This window comes from Pempheris klunzingeri, chromosome 3 (genome assembly GCF_042242105.1).
Source record: "Pempheris klunzingeri isolate RE-2024b chromosome 3, fPemKlu1.hap1, whole genome shotgun sequence".
NCBI lineage: Eukaryota > Metazoa > Chordata > Actinopteri > Acropomatiformes > Pempheridae > Pempheris > Pempheris klunzingeri.
The window spans coordinates 4,933,874-4,959,874 of NC_092014.1; the positions used below are offsets into that span (position 1 = coordinate 4,933,874).

The following is a 26,001-nucleotide window of genomic DNA, read 5'->3' on the forward strand; positions in this document are numbered from 1 at the left end:
GATATTACAGGCTATGGCTTTACTGTCTTGGTTCAGTATGACCACAGCACTGTACAAACTTCTGTGCACTACCTGCCCAGCACCAAGAAAAAGAAAAACAAATAAATGCTAATACTGCTGGATGAGTGAATAGGGAAGTGTTTGTGAACATGTTGGCTATAACAACTTTATGAGGTGATAATATTCCAGTCTTGTGTTTATGGCTTGTTGCGCTGCCTTAAGTGGCCAAAAATCTTTATCAATGCTGGCTCAAGTTTTCAGTTGTGTTGATTTAGTTCTGTAGTGGAAACAGTAAGTGTGCTCGATCGACCAATGGGAGCCGAATCAGAATCAGAATTCTTTAATTGTTATTGTGCACGAAGCACAACGAAATTGAAATAAAAGCAGCAGCTCTCATGGACAGTGCAAAACAACGAAAAGGTGCAAAAAGACAGAAAGTGCAAAGATAAAACAGTGCAAAAAGAAATTAAATAGACTGTACAGTTCACGGGGGGTAGGGGTATACAAAAATATATATATATATAAATATAGGTGAAAGTAAAAGTAAACAATCCAATGTCACAGTTTAGGTTGTGGGTTTGGCTGTGTTGTTATTGTTCAGGTCAATGACAGCTCTTTGGTAGAAACTGTTCTTTAGTCTGTTGGTGCTAGACTTTATTGCCCTGAAACGTCTGCCTGAGGGAAGGAGTTCAAAGAGGTAGTGTCCGAGGTGTGAGGAGTCCCTGATGATGCTGCGGGCTCTCCTGAGGCAGCGGGTGCTGTAGATCTCCTCCAGAAATGGAAGAGGGCAGCCAGTCAGTCTCTGGACGATGTTGACCTTCTGGAGCTGCTTCCTCTCTGCCGCAGTGCAGCTGGAGAACCACAGCGAGATGCCGTGGCTCAGCACCGACTCCACCGAGCAGCGGTAGAAGGACACCAAGAGCTCAATTCTTAAGTTGTTCTTCCTGAGAATCCTCAGGAAGTAGGTCTTCACCGATGTAGGTGCCCAGGAACCTGAAGTCTGGCACCATCTCCACCCTGTCCCCGTTTATGGTGATGGGCTGGATGTCCGGTTTACACCTCCTGAAGTCGACAATCAGTTCCTTCGACTTGGAGGACCACCACCAGACTGACAGTCGCTCCACCTCCACCCTGTAAGCTGTCTCGTCTCCTCCAGAGATGAGACCCACCACCGTCCTCTGTAGACCGATTGGCTCTGTAGGCAAAGTGGTGGGGGTCGAGTGTGGGTGGCAGGTATGAGGTGATGTGACTCCATACCAGTTTCTCGAAGCACTTCATTATGATGGGGGTGAGTGCCACTGGCCGGTAGTCATTGAGGCTGCTGATGCTGTTCTTTTTTGGCAGAGGGATGATGGTGGAGGACTTTAAGCAGGGTGGGATGGAGCACTGGGTGAGGGACTGATTAAAGATGCTGGTAAAAACCCCAGCTAGCTGGTCAGGGCAGTCCTTCAGCACCCTCCCTGTCACACCGTCAGGTCCAGCAGCTTTTCGGGGGTTCACTGCCCTCAGGGTTCTCCTCACTTCCTGTACCTGCACAGTGAAGGTCTGGCTGCAGCTAACGGGTCTGGCTGGTGGCTCAGCCTCAAAACGGGCGAAGAAGTGATTGAGCTCCTCTGCCAGTGAGGCGTCCCCAGAGATTGCGGTGGTGTTGCTGGATCTGAAGTTGGTGATGTGCTGGACCCCTTGCCACACCTGCCGACTGTTGTTGCTCCTGAAGTCCTCCTCGATCCTCTGCTTATAGTCTGCCTTGGCCTCTCTTCAAAGCAGCTTGAGCGCAGCTGTACAGATCCCTGTCTCCGGACCTGAAAGCACTGTTCCTCTCCTTCAGCAGTTCCTTGACCTCTTTGTTCATCCAGGGCTTCTGGTTAGGAAACACTCGGATGTGCCTGTCCACTGTGACGGTGTTAACACAGTGTTGGATGTAGCCGAGTACTGCTGAGGTGAACACCTCCAGATCTTGGTGGCAGAAAATGTCCTAGTCTGCAGCTGCTGAGAGGCACCGTCAGGCCAAGATTTCACAGCTTGTGTTGTGGGGGGTGCTCGCTTCTTCGCTGGTTTGTAAACTGGAATCAGGAGCAGCGACATGTGATCAGAAGAGCCCAGGTGGGGCAGCTGGGTGGCCCTGTATCCATGCTTGATGTTGGAGTAGGCTTTATCCAGTGTCTTAGATCCCCTGGTGGCACATTTGATGTGCTGGTGGAATTTAGGGAGCACTACTTTCATATCAGCAAACACACTTTGAATAGCTACTCAAAAGTGCCTAAAATGCAACCAAAGAAGAGCAACTCAGGTATCCGTTTAGAGCAACTCAAACAAATCATGGGCTGAACACGTCATGCTGTTGTAACAAATTAAAAAAAAGAGTGGAAAACTACAGCTGCTCTTCAGAATACTTTACATTAGCCACATTAGTCACTTTTGTCCTTCACGTTACATCCACTACCTGCTTTGATCCTTTCCTTCCTGCGATGGACTCAGCCATTAACAATTTAAACAACTATATCAAGAGACAGTTACTGAAGAGAGTGCAGTGTATTATGTGGCTACTGCTGAAAAATGATTTACACAGAAAGCATCAAAAATTAGGTTTGACATGTTAAAAATCTCACTGATTGCAACTTTAAAGTAAATCTTCAAGTGTGTCTGTGGGAATGAATGACTGCGTGTGTGTGTGTGTGTGTGTGTGTGTGTGTGTGTAAGTGCATGCATTCGTGTGTGTCTTCAGAAAATGAGACAGAGGCTGGTGGCAGATTAATGAAGCTGGGGAGAGAGGGAGCTGACTGGATTAACAATCCATTGAGATTACCCTGACCCTGAAGACACACACACACACATAGGCGCACACGCACACGCACCAGAACACACACACACACACACACTCTTGGATTTGGGACTTCTATTTTTAATACGTTATTCCACACGCTGTTTTATTATAGCGTTGACCCGCCGCTGGCTGTAATTTATAAATGATGTGAAAACGTGTTGGGGGTGATAAGCTACTATCTCCGACACAAACACCAAATATGATGTGACAAAGCAATTACCCCTCTTTCGATTCCTCCTTTCATCTCTCACCATCATTATTCCACCTCTTCATCCCTTTACTTTAACTTGTCGTTTTCCTTTTGTCTCTACTTCAGTCTTTCTTTTATCCCATTTGTTCTTTTTAGCCTCTTTGTAACAGTGACATATTTAAAACCTATTCAAACTTCAATGTTACAAGTATGTTAGCTTGTTAACCTGTACAGTAACAGAACCACAGGCAACAGACAAAAATAAGATTGTACAATGTACAGTGAAGTTGTAGTTAGTTACAAACAGGTGCAAGTCAGTCAACAGCAGAGGGAGGGAGATGCCAATCAAACAGCCAGTCCACACCCATACAGACAAGAGATGAAGTGCAATCAGTCAAAATGAGTGAAATCACCTGTGTGGGGTTACCACGGGTAGCCTTTAAAAGGTGTAGGCAGCAATTCAGAGGCATGGAACCAGGCTGTTACAAGTGTTCGTCAGTGTCTACGACTCAAAGAGACAGAGCTTGACTTTATGATTCACCATTTTGCAATGTTACTCAACAATCATGCAGGATAAAGTCTAGCATAGAAGAAGCGGAGACACCAGTTTCTTTACTCACAGCAGTTGTACCAGAATGCAATGCAGGCACAGCTTGTGCCCTCACAAATCTGTCTTCTTGTAATGTGAGAACTACAATGGCCTCTTCGGTGACATTTCTGTAAATTGACTAGCCATGCAAAGCAAAAAAATAATAATAATTTTGTCGCCTCTCATTATGTATATACTGTAGTTTATTAAGAGCAAGTATTTTGTGTAGTTGTACCTCATGTTCCTAGTAAAGGCCAGCCTCTAAATGTAGCCACACAACCCTTGGGTTCAGCCAGCCCCGGGAGCAATCATCCGGTACAATTAGACTCGCGCCGACCCCGCCTTAATGAGCTTGTTAAACCCTCAGCTCGTTAGTCTGGCAATAGGGAGGTGGAGATGAGAATTGAGGGTTTTTTTTTCTCTCCCTGACGTTTAATGAAAGTGTATTTTTTTACGTAGATGGCCCACTTCCTAGAAGGCCTGGAGTGAAGGATCATATGAGGATATGTATGAATATTGTATATACAGTAAGAATGAGCACAGGTTGTGCATGTATATCTGTGACAGTCTTCTCCTTCTCAGATTTCACTGAGAAACTACATTATGCATTTGAGTATTAGAAAATCCCATCTTCTGCATTAATCAAAAAACGTATTTAATTTCATGACCCGCCTTCAAATCATGGACATTTTGTTTGCACGGTAGTAAGATGAAAGTATCAGTGTGTACACTAAAAACTAGATTAAGATAATCTAACCTCAACCTGATTATTGCAATCCTGCACAGGTTCACTGGCACCGCCTACAGGGGGCGCTGTTTTATGCCTTTACTCTATAATTTCTGGCGAGAATTAGCTGGTTCATTGTTTGCTGGAAGCCTTTCTTACCGACTTGACACACTAACTAAACCCAAACTAGAAAAGTGCACCTAACTTAAACCTTTAAGCATTGTAAGTTTGATATGAAGATACTTACTCTTTTTTAAAATCTATTTTCTCTATTACAACCGTACGTCCTGCTGGTGTGTTTGTGATTGTAGACTCAAGCTGTCAACTGTATGCTGTAACTGTTTCAATAAAGTTGAAAAAAAACATATTCAAAATGGCAGCAAAGACAATAGAGAGCCCAAACTTGGTTAGAGCATGCTGAGAGTGTCCTTATAACATGATGTCAAACAGTACCTACACTTTTAACCTTCTTGTGTTTCACCCAAGTTGGAGCCAGTGCGTAGGTTTATCAGCGGTGTGTAACACCAATGTTAGTGCCCAAGTTTTTACACGTCTTTGGCAACTTAAAGCTGCATTCATTGATTTTTGGCCACTCTGGGGCAGAATAAAGAAGCTGAGGGACAAAAAACCCTAAAACGTTCATATTCATCATATCACCAACTCATAAAATTGTTAACATGTTGACAAGCAATTTAGTTTTTAGACGTACCCCAAAAATGGAGCAAGATTAGCATTTAAGTCATATTTCTGGTGACTGTCAGTCACATTCGCTCTTCTGTTGGCTCTGGTTTGGTCCTCACCAATTCCTAAGAAAACATATACAGGTACTTAGCTGCTGAACAGGCCAATATGTTCACCAACTAATTGCTATCGTTGTCTGTTGTGTAGTGGCTGACAGGCAGGGTGCAGTGGGTTTTCTAGTGCTGCTGGATATGAGGCTAATGGGACTGGTGAGAGAGAACCAAACTGTTAATTTGCTGTGAGACCAAAACAGTGATCTATAATAAGTTAGAAAACTCGGCGGAGCAGCAGAGGAATACTTCTCTGCAGTTTCATCACCATGAGTTGTCTGTTCTATTGCGCATTAGTTATTAGATGTGTTGTTGATACAAAATAAAATATGCAGTGGTAGAGGAGTTGAGCCTGTTTAAACCTAGTTAAATGGAAGAAACACACACAAAGACTCACTTAACCTGCTGATATCATATATGATTTTAACCTTTAAATCGACTGAGGTAAACCGGTAACAATCACCGACGTGACTTGAATCTACTTATATAACTCCAGTATTAAACCTATTTCATCACAATGGATCACATCCACATGCACCAGTAAAACTTCTGCTGCACAATTCAAGTTAATATTACAGGTAAAAGTGAATATTTGAGTAGTCTGGACATATTTCTTCCCGGTGATAATAAGCACTAAGGGTACCTGCATATCAGCCTTTTTTTGCTCAGGCAGGTCTTTATCTAAAATAGGATCTAATTTCTGCTCTAATGGCTCTCTGCATAAGAGGAAGAGCTGAGCCTTGTTCGATTAGGACCTGCTTGATTTTTAATTTTCTAATTTCAGCGTTTTTTTTCTAGCATTTTTGTACTCCATCTTTTTGCCTCTCGAACATACTCAGCCTCTTTTGTCTCCTTTTACCCATCCCTGCTTCTTTGTCTGTGTCTCCCTTTTATCACATTACACTAACCAGCCCTCCAGCTCATTAAAATCATGCTTACCAAGAGCAGCCTGTCCCATTGACCTTGTTCGAAGCTCATAGTGCCACAGCCAACAACAATTACTCATCATGCTGTTTGGGGCTAAGCCTGAGCTAATACTAAGTGGAGTGGAATGAAGTGTTGTAGCGTAAACGCTAGTGCTTGCATCGGCTCAACTGTGACAAATGCCTGCGCTCTCCTCTTATCCATCAGGCTCATACCAGCCATTGATCATTGTTTGGACAGAGTTTAACAGCCACTTCTCTGTGTTGAAAGAACACATGGCTGGGCATGGCACACACAAAAACACACAGAGGAGCACTCATTTTCTCAGAGAGAAAGAGAGAGAGCTAAAATAAATGTTGAGTAGGCTGGCTGCTTCGTGAGTAGAGTACACCAATGTTTTACTTCTGTGTGGGAGAGAGGGGAGGCAGAGAGAGAGAGAGGGAAGAGAGTAAAATGGAGTTGTTGCTCTTAGCTTGGCAATAAAACACCACTGGAGTGTGCAAAGAGATACAGAGAGTGTGTGTGTGTGTGTGTGTGTGTGTGCAGGTGCGAGTAATCGTTTGAAATAGCTGTACCTTTTTCTGTGCTGTGCAAGGTTAGAAAAAGTTAAATGCTTTTGAAAGGGGATAAAACACACAAGTTCAAGAGCTGCAGAAATGCACACTTCACCTGCAGACACATGTACTCACATTATAGACTGTATGAAGTGTAGACAGAGCCGCTTGCACAGCTGAGCAAAGGTGCATCAAACACTCAAACAGTAGGAAAATCTCCCGCTTATCGAGCCACTTCTGTTTAGAGCTGAGTCCTAAAAAACCCTACTTTCCTAGAACTAGTAAAAGCAAACTGCCGCTACAGTGAATCAGGGCTAAAACTAACAATCATTTTCATTGATTAATTATTCATCCATCCATCCATCCATCCATTTTCTATACTGCTTAGAGGTGGGGCACACCCTGGACTGGCCTCTGTTGATTATTTTCTTGATTAATCAAATCTAGAAAACATTAGTCCGTCCAAAAAATACACAGAAAGACTAAATATATTTTTACACACCACAATAAATACAAATAGAAAATCACAGTAAAGTAATGGCTGTCATCCATCAGCCTGACTAACAGCATTATTACTCCTACGCAAACAGTGTTACACACAGCTACTACAAGGCACTATTGGTTTATTTTAAAAACGTATGATGGTTGTAATTTAGTGTCAGCATGTATGTGCTTTTCTACTTTTATCCTTGTGAGGACCAATTTGAGTTTTAGACCTTAAATTTGAGGACGTTTTGGGAACATGAGGACTTTTATGCCAGTACTCACTTCTTCAAAGGGCTTTTTGAAAGGTTTGGGCTAATGTCAGGGTAAGGGGTTAGGGGTTATGCATTCAGTTGTGACCGTGTGAACGTTAACATTAGGGATTAGGGAGTGCAGCATCTGTAAGGGTCTTCAAAAGAATAGAAATACAAGTGTGCGCGTATATGTATTTTCAAAGGTCAGTCCACGATTCTGCTGAATTTACAAAGACTAAAAGTAATTTTTTGTCTCCTTGGAGGATTTAATTGGCAGGTCATTACCACTTCAGCATCTGACCTGACTGTGTTCCCATCCTGCACACCTGCATGTGAACCACAGCAGCTACACAACCTCACAAAAACACACATTCTAGGTAAAACTAACACAGAATATATACACTGTTCCTCTTCCCTTTTTTACGGGATCGGAACAGAGGGCGTGAACAGAATAAAAACGAGAGGATGTGAAGGAGGAGAGGAAGAGAGAGAGAGGGATGAAAGACGGCCGCAACCTTGAAAAGAGACAGAGGGAGGGGAGAGGAAAAGGAAACAAGGACAAACCTAAGGGTTGTTTAAGGGGAAGGGTGGGGATGGGAGGGAATAGGGAGGAGGGAGAGTGACGGGTGAGCGGGAGGCTAATACGAAAGGAGAGAGGGATACAGAAATTAAAAAAAGGAGGTGAAGCGAGACGGGAACTATTGATGAGGTCAACGGAGTCACAGGCAAGAGGGAGGGGAAAAGGTGTGACACAACATTTGACGAATGAAGTCATGATTCGGCACATCAGTCTATATGTGTGTGTGTGTTGTTTATTGTTTAGTGTGTGTTTGCATGTGTGTGTGTGTGTGTGTGTGTGTCATGAGATGCAGTCACGCCGAGGGTGCTGACAGGATCACATGGTACTTCTCAGGGCGATGTAGTTCATTCTGCGTGGTTGTTTGACTAAAAAGTTGTTACTCTGTGGGTGGCCATGGAGACTGTAACCAACGCAACAACAAGTAAAAAATATTACTACACATACCTCGGCCCTGGGGGAGGAGAAGAGGTCCATCTTTGGTTTCACTGTCTTCCTAAAAGACAAAAGACAAAAAAAAGATGAGACGACAGAAATAAGTGAATATGTCGTCTCCCACATTCATGATCCCCAGAGGATGGATCCTGCTGTCTTTGGTGACCTCTCTTTTTGTCTAGCACCGCCATGTCGTTAACATTCATGTTTCCCTTCAGGATGAATTGTAAAAACTCTGGTGATCTGGTGACTGTTCATCTAGTGCCATCATCACCCTCGTCCAATACTTTGGTTTATGACCAAATACCCGCAAATCATCAGTCTCAGCTGTACTATGTGTTTAGTGCTAATTAGCACATGTCACCATGCTAACACGCTAAACTAAGATGATGAAATTGGTAAACATGTTAGTATTGTCATTGTGAGAGAAGGTGGCAAAGTCCATCCTCACAGAGCCACTAGCAAGGCTATGGAGTCTAAATACCCAAGAAACTAAACGCACCATCCTCACACATTTCATAACAAGAAGCACAAGGGTGTCTGAGATAATACATCTTCAAGTTTACCAACACTGAACTCTAATCAATGTTACTTTTCAAGAATACAAAATGTACAAATGGACCAAATTCTGGTTCCAAAGTCATTTTGTAAAAGAATATGGAAAGGAGGAATACAACTCAATATATGAGGAATATGATCTCAAATTTTATGGTTTTCTTATCAAGGATGAGTAAAGATCACCACAAAAAGTATATTACTCACTGTAAAATGTTGGAACTTTGCAACAAAGTATCTGGAGACAATGAGACAATCAAATATGTGGAAATATTTGAAAGAGGAAATGTCACAGTTCTCTGTGATGTTCCAACACACAAACGAATCACATGGGCATATGAATAAAGTCAGGTCAAAGCAGAGGAAGCAATGAGAGTCTAGCTTTGCATCATTTCCTATTGAGAGAGTCCCCCTTTACCACATCTCCTGCCAGTATAATCTGACCACAGGGAAATGAGCCAATCAGAAGCCTGAGGAGCCGTTATGAATGAGGAAGCAGACATTAAAAAGGTTCATAGCTCTCTGTGGAGTTTTTTTCAATGCCAGATTCGTGTACTCATGCTTCCATCACTTCCTTGCTTCTTGACTGCATCTGTTTGTGAGGTGAGGGAGCGATGCAGGGATAAGATGGGAGGAATCAAGGCAGAACTTATTTGCCAAATGGGACATTATAACTCAAGGCAGCCTTGATTTTTTTATTTAAAACCTTTATGACTTGTTGCACAGCTGTTTCACCTGCCACTGTTCTGTGTCTTTGGTCTTAGTTTTACAGTGACAATGTCACACACTGTTGTTCTTGATGTTGTATCTCTCAAACGTCCACTCAGACACAACAAACTGCTTCGTATTAAGAAGTGTTTAAGTAACAGTACTGAATTTTGTACGCTGAACTGGTTCCATTAATCAACTAGGTGTCCAAACATTAACAACTTTCAACTCATATCACCTATTTCAAAAGCATTGGTTGAAAAACATGTAAAAGCTGTGTTACAGAGTTGTGTTGAATCCAGCAAGGCACAATACAACAGCTCACAATAGCTGACTGGAATCAGCTGCCTCATTCAAGTCCAGCAGTGGCTCATTCATCAGCTGTTTGGCTACTGGCTGACTAGTAGACATCCAATTACATTCATGCAGGTTTACATGCCAGCCATCATGTGCTGACACTGATTGACACTGATTTCTCAGCTGATGCCTTCATGCCAACTGTGTTGTTGTTGCAGCAGCTCCCTCCACCACCCCAACCTCTCTCTTTATGAGCTAAGCTTTTGGTATTTGGTATTATATTAAGATGCAATATCCATGTATGTGTTTGATTAGGGGGATTCATCCTCCCAGTACAGTCCGAATCCCCCCCCCCAAAGAGCAGAGACGTTTCAAAACATAATCTGAATGTAGAAACATTTGCTATAGACCCTCACATCAAATACTTGAACTGAACTACTACTCATGAGCTGGTGGATGGAGGACATGTTTACAGATTTAAAATACAGGCTGCTAATACACAGTTGATGTATTTGTCATTTCATTGGTTTACTTGTTTAGCTGCATACATTTAGCCATGTTTTTCACCTTCCTGTCTCTACACATCTTAATTGGGGAAACCCGAGAATAAAATGCAAACACGGTCACGTTACCAGTTTAATTATTAACAGAAATGCAGTAGAAATGAGGTTTAAGCTCTTGGGGGGTCCTTTCCCATTCCTTTCCTCTTTTTTGGGGCCTATAATGACGTTTGAGGCCCTCCTCCTTGTTCTCCACACTCAACCCCATCTGCTCCAGCCACTCTAATTTCCAAACATTATTTAAATCATTCAGTCCTAAAAAGCTTTCTGGCACTAGATTTGTACTACTTATGTGAACTTTCCAGATAATTGAGGCCATTTCCCATCCTGATGATCAAAACGTCGCTGATATTTCACAGACTAAGGTCACATTTTTTGAGGGCCTCAGTTGCTTTTACTGAGGCACGACATGATTTCTTATTTGCAAATAAATGTATGCAAATCAATTTAAGGCACAAACAAGCTCTCAGATGCTAACAAGTCACCCATTTATCATTAATTGCAGGTGCTTCAGCTTTAAACCTGAATCACTAAGGCTGGCACCTTTACACCCTCAAACACTTTGTATAATTGGACTATCGTCTCCTCTGATCTGAAACTCTCATAAAAAAACAATCTGTCTGTCGTGGAGACTTCTTTATATTTACTGACATCTGGCCTGGAGTTCAAAGGGTTCAGCTAACTGTTTAGCATTACTACATGTCGCTGTCTTTGCACCTGTTTGCATTGTGTGCAGAGGGGCTTACACTTTGCGGGTAGGGGGACGCAGACGCCTGAGGGCTCGTGGTTGGTGCTGGTTGTCCTGGTCCGTCTGGTAGAAAAACATCCTGAGAGCCTCGTCAAGCAACAGCACAGGCATACCCAGCAACCTCTGGGAGAGAGGAGAGAGGGAGAGAATGAGGCAAGAGAGATGGAAAGGAAGAGAATGATGGAGCAACAAATGATCAAAAGAAAGATAAGGGTTGACGTGGAAAAAGAAGGAGATGGAATGAGAGGTAAATCATGATGAATTGTTAGAGGGGGCCACGGACACAGGAGGGGTGGACGCAGAGTGGGAGTTTGATGGAAGAGGAGAAGAAGTGGGGTGGTGGGAGATTCGAGCGAGGAGGGTGGAAGGAGCGGATGAAAGAGAGGAGAGAGAGAGAGATTACAAGTGCAAGGCGAGCGAAGGCGAGAGAGTGTGGCAAAGTGAGAACCACGTAGGTTGCGGGAAAAGAGTAAAGCAGAAAACAGAAGTGAGTGAGTGGGAGAAAGAGAACCTGATCGTGTTTTTAGCGATGGAGCAACAGTGAAACATGTCAAAAGTCCCACAACTACAGTCAGTCAGACGTGATGTGGGCACAGGGCAGAGCAAAGAGAAGAGAGCAGCAACGCCTACATGTTGAGCTCTATCTGCAAACTACTGCTGAAATATCCGAGTCAGTGCTTATCCACCTACAGCATCGTTCAGCCCACTAAGTTGTAGGCTTCTGCGCTGCACACTGCAGAAGATACCAAGCATGCCAACAACTCAACAACCCCTGTACAAAATAAAAGCATGAAATGTGTGCATAAAATTAAATGTGATTACCTTCATGTACGTGTTGAGTTCAGGGATTCTGCTCTCTGCAATCTCCTTCTTGTTACCAATGAAGACTTTACCTAAACAGAATGAAAAAGGTGCAGGAATAAAATCACCAGGGATCAGATTTTTAATCAAAGCCCACATCATTTCTTACACATAAACTGGTATTTATGGAAGAACATGCAGGATGTTTCTGATGAATGATTGTTTGTGATAAATCTCCATAGGGCACCTTAAATCACGATGGAAAATGTGCATTATAGACTTTTTCTAGACTTTCAGTTTTTCATTTATTGCGAAGCACTTCATACAACAAATCTAGCAAAAACATGGCAGCGCACATAGTCTCCGTAAAGAGGCATCTAAGAGCGGATAAGGGGCATCTAAATTAGGTGTAGTTTGATGCAACAATATGCTTTCAATATGTCAATATTTAATTTTTGATTTATTCCCTAGTCCCAAGGAAAGTCATATTTTTAATAGTTAAGTTAAAAAAAGCCACAAGTCAAAACTTTTATTTTGTCTCAAACTAGACAGACGCCTCAATTAAAACACATCCTTCATGAGAGGGTGGACGTATTAACCTTTATCCCTGATATCACACCAAGTCCACTCAAAAATTATGCAGAGCACAGACTCCTAATGCTCTAAATCAGGCCACTCAACAGTTCATCCAAGGCCATCTAACACTGCTGTTAAATCAAATTTAGCACAGTCTTAATGACCCTCAGCCACAATATTCAGCCCTCTCTGTTCTCTCAATTTCTCTCGTCTCATTCACTCTAGAGCTCAATAACTCACTCAATCACTCGCAGACACAAAATTCGCTCCTTTACTCACCTACTGATGAATCATTCACTCATCTGCTCAGCATCTGCTGGGGCCTCACTGAATAAAATGCTTTTCTGACCTTAAATCTATTGTAGAATAGTTTCTTATTTCTATTATAATATCTGCTACACCTGTGATGAACTAAGATAATAAGGTGGACAGCAGCTGATACATCAGGATTCATATGATAGAAAGAGACTACATTGATTTGCTGTCCATTTGCATCTTGTATACTGACGATATATTGCATGAAATTAAAAAGAGAATACAGTGTATGAAAGAAAAGGGGAAAGTGCAAAAGACCAAACAATTAATTTTCAAACAGTCTGTCATCAAGATACGTTTTGACTAATTAATTTCTATTAATCAAACCAGTTTCAATTTGACCAAACAGATCTACATCCTATTCCATTCTTTTTTTTTTTTCTCCGCTCCTACCCATCACCCTTCCTCCCCCTGTCTCCCTCTTCTCTCCCTCCCGTCTTTCTTATTCCCTTTCCATCCTGATGAGATCTGGCACTGCAATTAAACCCATCAGATCTAATATTATCCAGCAGACTCCTCAGTGGCAGATGCTAAATCAGAGTTTGTAGAAAAGTAGAACTTTCCCAATATAGAAAGTGACAATGAGAGATACCACCTCAGAGTCTATTAAGAATTTCCTGTATGTGTATAAATTACTGTTGGTGCCACTAGCATAAATTAAACACATGACTGAAAATAATATTGTAATAGTGGGTCACTTTGAAGAAATTGTTTTGCATGAAAAGCATCTTTAATACAAGAAGCCCACGCTTTAATGCCTTATCCTTAACTGATGTTTAATTTAGGGTCTATTAAGCAGAATATTAGCTGTTAACTCTCTGACACACAAACTCTATGTTGCAAACTCCACTCATCTCCTCCTCTAAGAGAAAATAAATCCCAAGAATAGGAAACAACTGTACCTTTACCCTGTTTGGCAGAAAACACGTACAGTAAAGATCAAGGGAAGAAACAAACACTTTGGGGGAGGACGGAGAGAAGCTGAGCAAACAGTAATGAGATCAGAGGACAGCAAAGCCTTGTTTTAAGGGGTTGGATTGGATGTAGCTCTGGCAGAGACAACACACTGCGAGGATTAAAGAGATAAAGCTAAAAGAGATAAAGCGACAAAGACAAGGCTTCTGATGTGGTGTTACTAAAACCACACAAGGGGGATCATGAGGGAAGCTGAGTTTGAGACACACTGTCAGTCTTGGCCTTTTTACTACGACCTGAGAGTTTCCAGGTTTGTGCTAACGCCCTTGAAATTTTGCCCATAAACTCTATCCTCCAATTAAGAAGAAAATAAAAATAATTGTAGTTGATTTTACAGGAGATAACACGTTTACTAAACAGGAATTTGTGTAAAAAAGCATTTCAAAGTGTCTCAAAAAGCACAATTTTCCTTTTCCCTGTTTAGCTGTGATGCTGAGAGTCAGAGTGCTTCTACTGCACCTGTGATGTATATAACACATGCAGAAAATGTCACATTGAACATTGAACCAAACATAATGTTTCACTTGTTAAACACTGTTCACTGTGTGTTACACACACCCATACACACACACACACACCCACCCGCCCACACACAAACACGCCTCACTCTGTCCTCATCTTTCCTAAATCGATGGTCCAAGCCACCCATTCAGAGCCTTCAGGCTTTTATTGGTGCAGATGTTTCCTGCCTCTGATAATCAATATGCACACTGACGGCAGCTCCCAGACAGGCAGACTTATGGGAAAACAATGAGCTGCAGAATAAAACTGGAGTCACAAGGCAGATGAGGACAATAGGGCAAACACAGAAATACTGCAACACAGCCAATGACTGAAGCCTGAATTTATGTTCTCAAGTGAAACTCTGCAGACTCCATTAAAAACCCTACTAAATAAATCTAAAATCATATGGTCGTTACATGCATACATCTCTGCATCAATGCAACATAGACAAACTGTTGTATAATACCTGTATTCAGCATGTTAAGTGAGTCTGTGTGCACAGCCTGACTCTGAGCACAGCACTCATCAGTCTGTGGCTTGTAATTACACTGGCTGACTCTTTCTAATTTAGAAGTTTTTATCTGACTGCGGCCGGTCCCGGTGCTTCCTCCCAGCACTTAATCTTCTTTAAAAACAGCTCGCTTGCATGGGCCAGTGACTTTCCTTCTTTGGTCTTCCCATTAACTATTTATTGTTATCTCTAGCCATGCTTGTAGCTCAGTGGAGGCCATGAAAGAAGAGTCAGTGGAGAATTGGTATGACCGAGAGTTGAATCACAAGCCAGATGTTATGACCGCGAACAAGAGGTGTAACAAGACAGTCACACCGAAGTTAGCCCCATGCTGCTCCACAGGATGTCTGACAGCTGCTCTGTGACTTCTCTGGAAGAATTTATACTATATAAAACTGTGTGACTTTGTGAGCAAGAGGGAATAGAGAATACAGAAAACTTTAAATACATAAATAACTACTTTAATACATCCTACGAAACAGGTGTATGATGATGCTGTTCACACCGATTTAAGCCTGAATACTGACCAAAGGACATCTGTAACTGCCTGAGGTACAGCATCCAGCAGCTTTGCAGGAGAAGTTGGTAGAAAAGCCTAGTTTGTGGTTGACAGAAGCATGTAGTCCCATGAAGCTGACCCGCCAAGCTGATAAATAGAAAATCCTGGCCTGGACCAGAGTAACCCCTGTCACCAGGAGCAAATTCAGTGCCTGGTTTTCCTTTGTGCTCAGGTAAAGATGACGATGATAGAGGAAATGGACACCATGGAAGAGATCTTTATGGGATGCGTAATCTCTTTCCAAAGTAAAACCAACCAAAGTTCAACTTCAGTGAGGTGCTTGGGGAATGATAGACCGGACAGTGGCAGCCAAGATATGATTTGTCTGCAGGGTGGAGTGAATAAGGAAATGAGTGATTCTGAAGAATCTTGGCATCCAGTCAAAACTGCTGGGGCGGGTCGTCCACCACATGGTGGGTCAATCTTTGACTCCCATTGTCCATGTGTTAAAGTCTCCTTGGGCAAAGCACTGGACAACAAATTTCCCCCGATTGTTCGATGCTTCCCTGCTGTCTCAGTTTGGAGGTGCAGCAGATGTGACTGACTACAAAGAGATACAGGCTCAAAGGTGGACATGATGGACGGATTATATCTCCTATAAGTTGACCCGGTGGTGCGACAGCAAACTAGAGAAGGTGACTGGTTACTACAGAAAGCATGTTTAGGGTCTCTGCTCATTGGGTTGCCATTATGCACCTGACCAGGATAAAGTGAATAGATGGAGGAATGTCTCCTAAACCCTTACCCTGTAACACGGCTGTTTTTCTTTACAGTTTGTCTCTATCTGTATTTTCCCCGTGGCATTCATCTGTCCATCTATCCATCTGCTCTTTTTCTGACTCATTCTGAATGTCACTGTGGATTATACTAATTACAGTCTTCTGATATAAGGTCTTAAACTGATGTTGTAGGATATACTCATTTGTGGCACTATGAGGGAAAAGCAGAATCTTTGGCATTTAGCATGACAACACTGCTGCAGGCATTTTCACAGAGATGGTCTTTTATTCCAAAGTGCTTACACCTTTTACACTGGGTTCACTGGGGTCAACAGAAGGAAGTTTGTAAAGATTCAGATTGGGACCTAAAAAACTTGACTGGGACACTCGTTAAGCTTTACACAGTACCCTGAACAGTTCAGTCTCCTGAATGAATATTTTGAGAGTAGGTGTTACCTTCCAAACAGTAGATGTCTCACTGGAGAACTAGTGTTGTACGGCAGCATTTTCAGTGCTCAACTTGACATTATTATGCAGCAGCATGTGCCTAAAATATGCTCACTATACCCTTATGGTCTGAATAGAATTTGATTTACAGATAAGTAAGTTCACACAAAACTGGGGCTAAGTCGTAATCAAATCTGTGAGCGCCACAACAGTAATTATTCTTCGCTATTCTTCCTTGATTTCATTTGTGGCTAATGTGTTAAATTCATCACACAAATCAAATCACGCCTCAGTCTGACTCTGACACTCTGAACACTTAAGGACAAAACAGGGAGAGCGTATGTTTGATTGATGACATCCGACATCTGTGTTCAACACATCTAGCAGATCCTCACTTTTGAAACCAAGTTCAGACGGGGTTCAGTTCCCTCAGCCACGGGGAGAAAATTTAGCCAGCTGTCACCACAAACCCAGTCTGTCCCTCTCCATATGCATGAAGTAGAGCAGAATGAGTGTGCATTTGAAGGTGAAGGGTACAGAGTGACAAGGCAGAAATTATGCAGTAAGGTACAGAAAAGTATCCCTCTGCATTCAGTCAGCAGGAAATGCTGACACAGTAAAACCGCTTCGAAACTGGAAATTACAGCACCCTGTAGATTACAGTACCCTGTAGATTACAGTACCCTGTAGATTACAGTATCCTGTAGATTACAGCACCCTGTAGATTACAGTACCCTGTAGATTACAGTATCCTGTAGATTACAGCACCCTGTAGATTACAGTACCCTGTAGATTACAGTACCCTGTAGATTACAGCACCCTGTAGATTACAGTACCCTGTAGATTATAGTATCCTGTAGATTATAGTATCCTGTAGATTACAGTACCCTGTAGATTATACTATCCTGTAGATTACAGTACCCTGTAGATTATAGTATCCTGTAGATTACAGCACCCTGTAGATTACAGTACCCTGTAGATTATAGTATCCTGTAGATTACAGTACCCTGTAAAACAAATTGGTCTTAAGAACCTAAAATCTCGTGGTCATAATCTGCTAAAACACTTTTCTACTTTCATTTTGTTGATCATAGTTCCTTTTCAGACTCTTTGCTGTTGTTGTGCTCGTTCTAGAGAGACCGCTGCAGTGTTGTTACAAACAACACTATAATTTACATAAAAAGTGTTTGCCGTAGTGCTACAATAGATGGGTGTACTTAACTGGTGTGCCATGACAGTGACAGGCTGCCTGTCAGTCAATCACTCATTGAATAGTTGTTAAATAAATAAATATATAGCTCAAAATATGAAACAGGAGGGATTCTGAACGATTGCTTACTACTGTCTGATTTACCACAACACTTGATGTCGCTTTTATTAAAGCAAAACTACCTTTATCCAAATATTAGGCTCTGTTGGCTGATCCCATCACATTAACACACTAACAAATGATCTTGAAAAATCAGGTACATTTTCTTTCATCAATCATTAAAGCAACAGTTGGTTAAATTGCATTGTTGGTGTTCAGCTCACAAAAAAAAAGTCTGTCCAGCAGGAAGGTGCGCTTGCACTTAATTGGCCAACAGTGTGTTGAAAAAAATGGCGCCAGATTGTGTTGCAGCAGAATTTAAGCCAAGTGCAACTAATTTGTGGGACACAGCTGTGTTTTCCTTGCAGTGCTGCTGTCCGTATGAAGAAGCCACCAGGGCTCACCTGTGAATATTTACTGTGGGATAATGTCTTTCCAGATCAATACATATTCTGTTTTCAACATTTTACAGGTACTTTTTGTCTGACAGCAGCTGCCCTCCATGTTGTCACGATTTCTAAAGAACACTCAAACATTCAAATGTTTTTGTTAAGCCAACTGAAACCTTTTATGTGGACAAAGTCCAGCATGGCAGCCCAAACACATTTCATCTTGCCAGGAGAGCAGCTTAGCAAAATTAGAAATCAGAGACCATGACTGCTTACATAGTTTTGGTCAGAGATTTCCTTATGCCTGTCAGACTTGAGAAGACTTAAAGGGCGTTATAAATCGGCCCCTGACAGACACGTATTTGAGCAATGTGAAATCTGACACCGTGTTGAATATTGTGATGCAACAGATCTGCATGGCGCTGCTGTTATCAGTGCTGTGAACACACACACACTCACCTGGAAGCGAAGGCAGGACGCAGGTGTTGGGACCAGGCTTGTCTGGGTCTTCAGGAGAGTATTTGGACTCGAGGATCTGGTGGAGGTTGAAAAATTCTCTGTATCTCCTGTAGATGAAATACTTGCTCCCTCCTTTAGTCTTCACCTCGATCACAAACGCCTGGGAGAGAACCAGAGACATGATACAGGTTTGCACTCTTGTCATGTTTCGTCATCCGGGCCCCGGTTCAAAGTTTGTGGTAATTCTTTAAACTTACAAAGTAGTCAATGAAGCCTTTCTTCTCCTCAATATCAGCAATGGTGGCGCTGACAGGGATGTTATGAGGCAGCTGATCAAAGTCACTGAGTAAAAGAGATGAGAGATTTTCTATTTTAAGAAGGTATGGCTGCTGGAAAATACATTTTTACTCAATTATTTTCAGCTCATCCAATTTTACACGTTACAGTATTAACTATAATAAAATGTTAATTTCTTATTTGGTACATTTGCTGCATGAGCTCCATCTATGACCACAGAGAAACAACAAGAAAGTATCATGAACTTGTGGAATAGATTTTTTTTTTTTTATCCCTCCCCCAAAAATGGCAACAAATCAGTTACACAGCCACAAAACACATACAAACGATGCAATAACCCTGTTTTGTTTTAGATGAAAGGGTCAAAGGAAGAAAACTGAGAAGTAACCTGAAAATGATCTGATACCATATTGTGATATTCAATCTCATAAACATTTAGGCCATAAAATATCGGTGCATTGAGCTTTTAGTGCCCATTTAATGTGTAAAACTGCACCACCTGCCACTACAGACGTATAAAGTTCATCACACAGAGGTAGTGGGTCTGTGATTATTTACTGACAGCGAACACACTCACCTTTCCTCTCGTAACTGCTGCGGCAGCGGCATGATGGCGAGAAAGTCGAATCTCTTGTGCAGAGAAACGCGCTTCTTCTGGGTGTCTGCGCCGACTGACTGCGTCTGAAAGTGGCTGCAGGCGTAACTGCGCGAAAACAAGCAACAGGAAGCGAGAGTTCCCTAAAAGAGTCGAGAGGATGTGTGCGCTCAGTCAGTCTGGACGTGGCGGTGAAACACACACGGGCGGGTAAGTGTGGAAGTGAAAACGGGGTGCAGGTGTCACATGAGGTCACATTAGGCGTCAGGTCTCCACCAGCTGGTGATCAGACAGCTAGAAAGCGGTGCAACTTGTACCAGTTCAGGCAGTTAATGCAAACCACATGCACAAAATAAAAACGCACTGTTGCTAATCTTTGCATGACACAAAACAATATGTATACCAATATAATAATGATGCTTAGAATAGTTAAAAATACCTTTTGGTGGCTCAGGATGATCCACAAACCACACTGTGGACAGATTTCATTGGACTGAGCACTGAAGAAAGAATAGTTCTGGAGTTGGATTAGAAATAAGTTTTTTTTAAGAGTGTGATCTGACCCTTTACATTTCTGCATATTATGGTGATGCCACTAGCTCTCACTCAGCACTATTACACAAAGTCGTCTGTTAATCAGACCAGTACCAAACAACAAAGGTGTCCTTTCAGTTTTGGATTCATCCATGTCAAGTCTATAAATAGATGTGTTTACATGTCTGTTGTTTGCTTTGCTGTTGGTACACAAGGCTTTTTGTTTACGTCCTGCTACACAGGCTATTATTTGGTATAAAGAGCGTGTCTGCAACACATTTAAAGAGAGTCAAGCCCATCAGGTACAGACTGACAATGCCACTGCTGTGTCCACATAAGGGTATCAACAAAGATGAATAAACCCACCCTCCTGTCATTTATGAACCATCCATCTGTTGTGTCGTGAAATGAATTTCTGGCGCGTGTGTTTGTGTCTGTGCAGGTGAGAGAAGGCCCACATCTCCTGCAGGAGCCTCACCACTGGGTAAAAGGCTACTTTATAAGTAATAACATGTCAGACTCGCAATAATTCATCATTTTCAGGAATATAGCAGCAGCCCCACCTGGAATTATTTAATCAGACACTACATTAGTGGCTGTTGTTTTGGGCGAAAGAAATCATAAAGAAGTTATTTAGACTAATTTTTTACTTGTTTTTGCATTTTTACTCCCACGTACGAGGTCACTGTACCAAAATCACCTACTGTAAATGAGTTTTTAAAAGCAGATTAAAAATAGAAACCTTGGGGTCACATCTTGCCCTGGGACTCCCCAAGCACTTCTCAGGAAGTGGCCTCTCACTGATTATTTTTTACAGAGCATCTGTTTTATTTCAGTTTCACAGTCACACCTCCAGAGCAAGAGCCCGTGCACACCAGCAGTGCCACATGCACCATCTTAGACATCAGTAGAATCAGTGAATTTGACTGATCAATGTAAATACTGTGAACAAGCAAGTTTACTGACTATTGGCAGCCTCCTCCAGGCTCTCCCTCTGCATCACACATCAGAGCATTGTTGAATAAAAACACCAACTTCACTCCAGTTTGTGACAATAACATGAAACGATATTACTGAAACTGATGAAGAGACAGGATAGAAGAAACATTGAGTAAACATTCATATCATATCAATATTTTACAACAACAGCTCCTTTTTGTCCTTTTAATGAAGGCGATACAGTAGAGGATGAAGGATGAATCCTATAGACAAATCAAATAGACTAAGATTAAAATTTAAAGAGGCAGAGTGAGCCTTCCTCTTTCAGAGTTTTACAGCTGAATGAAGTATCTGAACTGAGACAAATATTACACTGAGCTTTGTGAGAACAGATTGTACCTTACAAGTTTCTTGTAGAGTGTAGAGTTGGAGATTAAAGATGAGCAGTATCTAAAAGTTATGTGCTGACATCAGTAACTATTAACTGGAAAGAGAACCACTAAACTTTGGTCATCAAAGAGGTGCCAGAGTAGAACGAGCACCACTGAGCACTAAGCAAATGTTTCTTTTCATCTCCATGTAGCTCTGATAAATTGAGCACCTGCAGTCAAGAAGCAGGTTGTGACTGCAATATTAAATCTACATTAACTCATGTTTTGGTCACTTGGTGGCAGCAGAACAAGCTGTGAACACGACTCTTGAACATCTGGAGTTAGAGCAGGTTGTCCGCTAATCTCAGTTTGGTTCTTACGGCCCAAAGTCGCCTAAACACTGCTCCTCCTGCCTGTCGAGGTGTCCGTGGACACTGTACCATCAGTAGCTCCTGATGGTTTGGCCAGTGCCTTACACTTACCATGTTATCGCTTTATAAAACTCTCATGGTGAATGAACTATTTTACACAGCCACAAGTTTAGATACAGAGCAACATCCATTCAGAGTCATCTTTCAGGCAGCCGAATGATTTTGAGTCAATTATTCGCTCACTTGTAGCACCGGTTTGATCTCCACCAACTCTTAAGGGGAAATATGCGCCTCTTTAACGGCTCAGTGCTCCACTATGTTCACAAACTAGTCGCTATCATTGTCAGTCTGGTGTCTATCAGACCTGTTTGGCTGAAAAAAGCCAAAAATCCAAACAGTAAAGACGGAAGCCATGAAAGCAACGTAGGGCAGAGATGGAATTGGAGAGTCAGTGATTGTTCTCGGTGGGTTCGTCACCAAAAATCGTTTTCAATTTAGTTTTACTAAACCTCATAAACGCTTCTGTGCATCACTCCATGACTGTGGTTTTTCTTGTCTTGCCAGTTTGTCCGAGTTCAGCATGGCTACTTTATGCCTCAGCTGTCCCGTGTTGCCTTCATGTAATGATTTGATGTAAGGAGAAAAAGTAAAGAGATTTATCATCTATTTATAATAACATCACTGCCAGTGATTTAGTTGAATAAAGCCTGTAAAGCTTCTTTCTAAATGGGAAACATACTGGTCCAAATTTTCATGTGCGTTATCCTGTGTTCTGTGTTCAGGAGATAACCCGTCCCCTTCACCTACTTAGTCAACATCAACTCTTTCTTTGCAGCGTGTTCTGACATTCTTTCTCTCCCGCCTCGCTTCTTATCTCACCTATAGCAGAAAGCACACATTCTCCAAACCTCCAGCGTTACATAAACACAGACACACACACACACACACACACCCTAACACAAACACGTCATGACACAGTGTTGAACTCTCACCCTCCTTTTGTAGCTGACAGTTATAGGTAAATACAGAAGAAGGCTGGAGATTGTTGAAACTAATCCGAGGGGAAAGAATTGGAATCAAATCTGATGGCACGGTTCAAACATTAAATCTGAGGTGATTAAAGTTTATAACACTAGATGTCAGCAAAGGTGTTGCTGTGCTGGAGGTGTGTGTGTGTGTGTGAGTGTGAGTGAGAGAGAAGAGAGAGAGAGAGCAAGATAACAACCATGATTATTGTCTGATCTACACTGTTTAAGAGCACTGCACTGTATGTCAACATGTGACACACAAAATCCAGGCTCAGCGAACCACTCACTTTTACATGCAGTTCCCACATGAGGACAGAAAATCAACACCCACATTATTCTTCAGTACTGCCCTGCAGCCTGCTGTTTGCCTTGTAACTACAATGTCTGAGACACTGAATCAGAGATTACACACACAAATGGGCAAAGCTGACAGGGATCACAGCATTCACATGCCTCAGTAATTCAAACAAGGTGTGCTGAGGGCGTTTCCCTGGGTTATGTTAACTGTGATTCTTGGCTGTCTAAGACTTTTCACTGAGATGAAATTAATGTGTCGTGGCTTGGTCTGGGTTACACTCAACAAGAGAAAAGTAGTCAACTACGGCAGGAAAGCGACATGGAAAGTAGGAATGTAGGAGTGTGTATGAGGAAAAACTGTGTGGATGTGAATATTTGATTGTATTTGTTATACAAAGTCTGAGAAACAGAGTGTGTGTAAGAAAAAGACAGACACAAAGAGTGCTATAGAGTGCAATGGAGTGTGTGTGTGTGTGTGTGTGTGTGTGTGTGTGTGGAGCACATGTCGACTCAGTATCTATTTTCACGCAGCATGCGATGGATCCTTTGAAACGCTGCTCATATAACAGACTGTCGCCAGCCATGAATTGCAGGAACATTTTTCAAGGGTTTATTTATCTTCAAGGTCAGGCCAGCTGCTGTTGTGCTGTCTGTTGTGTGTGTGTGTGTGTGTGTGTGTGTGTGTAAGAGAGAGAATCTGTGGATTGTGAATGTGGACACGTGTGGAAGATGGTTTGTGCGCTTAAAAGAGTGTACTGTAACTGTGTTTGTATATAGTTTATTGCATGCAAGCCTTGAAATGAAATATTCACTGACATTAAGTTGACACATGCACACACGGAGAAACAGAAGAAGTGAGACTGACGTCTGACTGAAGCCTCAAAGAATACACAGCTTGTGTTAACCATGTTGACATCTGGTTACCATAGAGACATCATAAGGGAAGTAGAAAGAGGAAGGCGACTAATATACCTAATATACCAGAGTATAATGTCACTCTGCTACTATAATACCGGCGGTGCAACTCAAACATTTTCATCCAAAATCTGATATCTACTGCCTCAAAAACCTGGCACAAAAAGACTTGTATACTTATATAAGAACATGGCTAAAAAAACAGTGATCCAAGTTGCTCGCTGTAGTTCAGGAATTGAGGGCAAAGGGAAGAAAAATGCAAAAGAAAAGATTTTAGACAGAAAAAGTGTTGTTGCTGTTGCCAGCCTGGCACATTGTGTGTAAAAGAGAGACAAAGACAGAGAGAAGAAGAACATTACATAATGTGTACTTTTCTTTTTTACTCCAGTGGTGTTCTGCACAGTAGTCTAACAGAACTAAGAGATGAGGAACATTGTTGTTGTGCTCAGTGAGGACTCAAAATTGTTTGGTGTTGCATTATGATACACTTTTACACATTAGATATATAACAGCTGGATAATGCAATATGACTAGAAGGAGTAAGCACTGATTTGGTGATTCAAAAGAGGTTCACACGTCTAGAATAAACCTGGGCTGCATTTGGTGATTTTAGATTTCTAGGTTACATATGAGTGTTGCTTAAGCAGCATGTAATGACTATGATCCAGTGTGAAATGGGCCTCAACTACAAATTTAAACATACTCACTGTATCTCAGTTGAAACAGCAGTTACGAATATGTTATCAAGACACCAAACATAAGCCAGAGGAGCCTGTTATAATGTGTTCATCATTTAAGCATTATGTGTGTTCTCCTAAAATGAGCACACAGTGCGCAATGAGCTATGTGTTGATAAATTGAAATAATAAGCTCCGACAAAAGCATTTTGCCACATAGTCGAAGGTGTTAATGACCAGCGTCTACACACACACACCCACAGTACACCTTCTCACCTTCTCTCTGAGTGACCTCTTTCAGACTCTGCCTGACTGACATCTCCCACACCCTTCTTTTAGCTTTGCTGCACCTGCGAGGGCCGCGCAACTCTTTGTCATTCTTATTGGTGCTTTGCTCAACTCTGACCTGAGCTAAAGTCAATCAGAATAACCGAAAAGCTCATGTGAGGGTCTACAGGGCCTTTACAATCTGTGATGTCTAAAAGAGACAACTATTATTTTTGCCTATAGAAACATTATGGGTAATAGGGAGCTGGACCTCTAGTGATTTTTGTGTTATATAAATATCTCGGCCAAACTATGATTGAAACTTATCTATTATTCAGGATAGAACCACAAATGATACCATGCTCTTATTGCTAGGGATCAGGAGGATGTTTAAACACAATAAGTTCTAATTCTCTTACTGCAGCAATAAAGTCACTGACTATCTCTAAACATGATGCATACTAAACAATCGGCATGACTAACTGGAATCTACCAGGGAAACGTGGAAGATTAGGTGTCTCATTACTTAACAGCTTGGCCGTGTAACAAGCCAAACTCCCAACAACTTGGTGCATTCCTTTTAAAAACTCACCATGTCCCACACACACCCACACACACCAGCCGTAACATTAGCACTAAATATACCACTATAACCAGTGCCTGCACTGCAGCCATGAGCGTTTGGCAAAGAGTGGGGCTTCCTCCTCCCACTCTACTGTACACATTGGCCTGAGCTAAACCGAGGATTGCAAACTCCTTAACCCTTCTATGGGGAGTTGTTAACTGGTTATGAAACAGTCTCAATTTAAAACTGATGTCTCAATATGACAAACGTCAGCAAACGAGAACATGAGCAAGAACACTGGGAATATTGGTTGTTTCTTTTTTGTGACTCTAAATGACTGCCAACGGGTCCAATTCCAATGAAAC

The 26,001-nt window shown here is 41.9% G+C and overlaps 2 protein-coding genes across 2 annotated transcripts in view; one reads left to right on the forward strand and one right to left on the reverse strand.

Annotated features, from left to right (window-relative positions):
• ncf4 (neutrophil cytosolic factor 4) overlaps positions 1-19,736 on the reverse strand; it is a 30,815-nt gene extending 11,079 nt beyond the window's left edge. The window contains exons 1-6 of the mRNA XM_070856628.1: positions 19,655-19,736; positions 19,038-19,122; positions 18,781-18,940; positions 12,039-12,109; positions 11,215-11,339; positions 8,361-8,409 (exon numbers count right to left, since the gene is read on the reverse strand). Of these exons, the coding sequence (XP_070712729.1) occupies positions 8,361-8,409; positions 11,215-11,339; positions 12,039-12,109; positions 18,781-18,940; positions 19,038-19,122; positions 19,655-19,686 (522 nt within the window). The 5' untranslated portion in view covers positions 19,687-19,736. The remainder of the gene's footprint in view (positions 1-8,360; positions 8,410-11,214; positions 11,340-12,038; positions 12,110-18,780; positions 18,941-19,037; positions 19,123-19,654) is intronic.
• The window catches only part of pvalb7 (parvalbumin 7), a 37,182-nt gene that overhangs the window by 2,352 nt on the left and 8,829 nt on the right, over positions 1-26,001 (forward strand). The window lies entirely within an intron of this gene.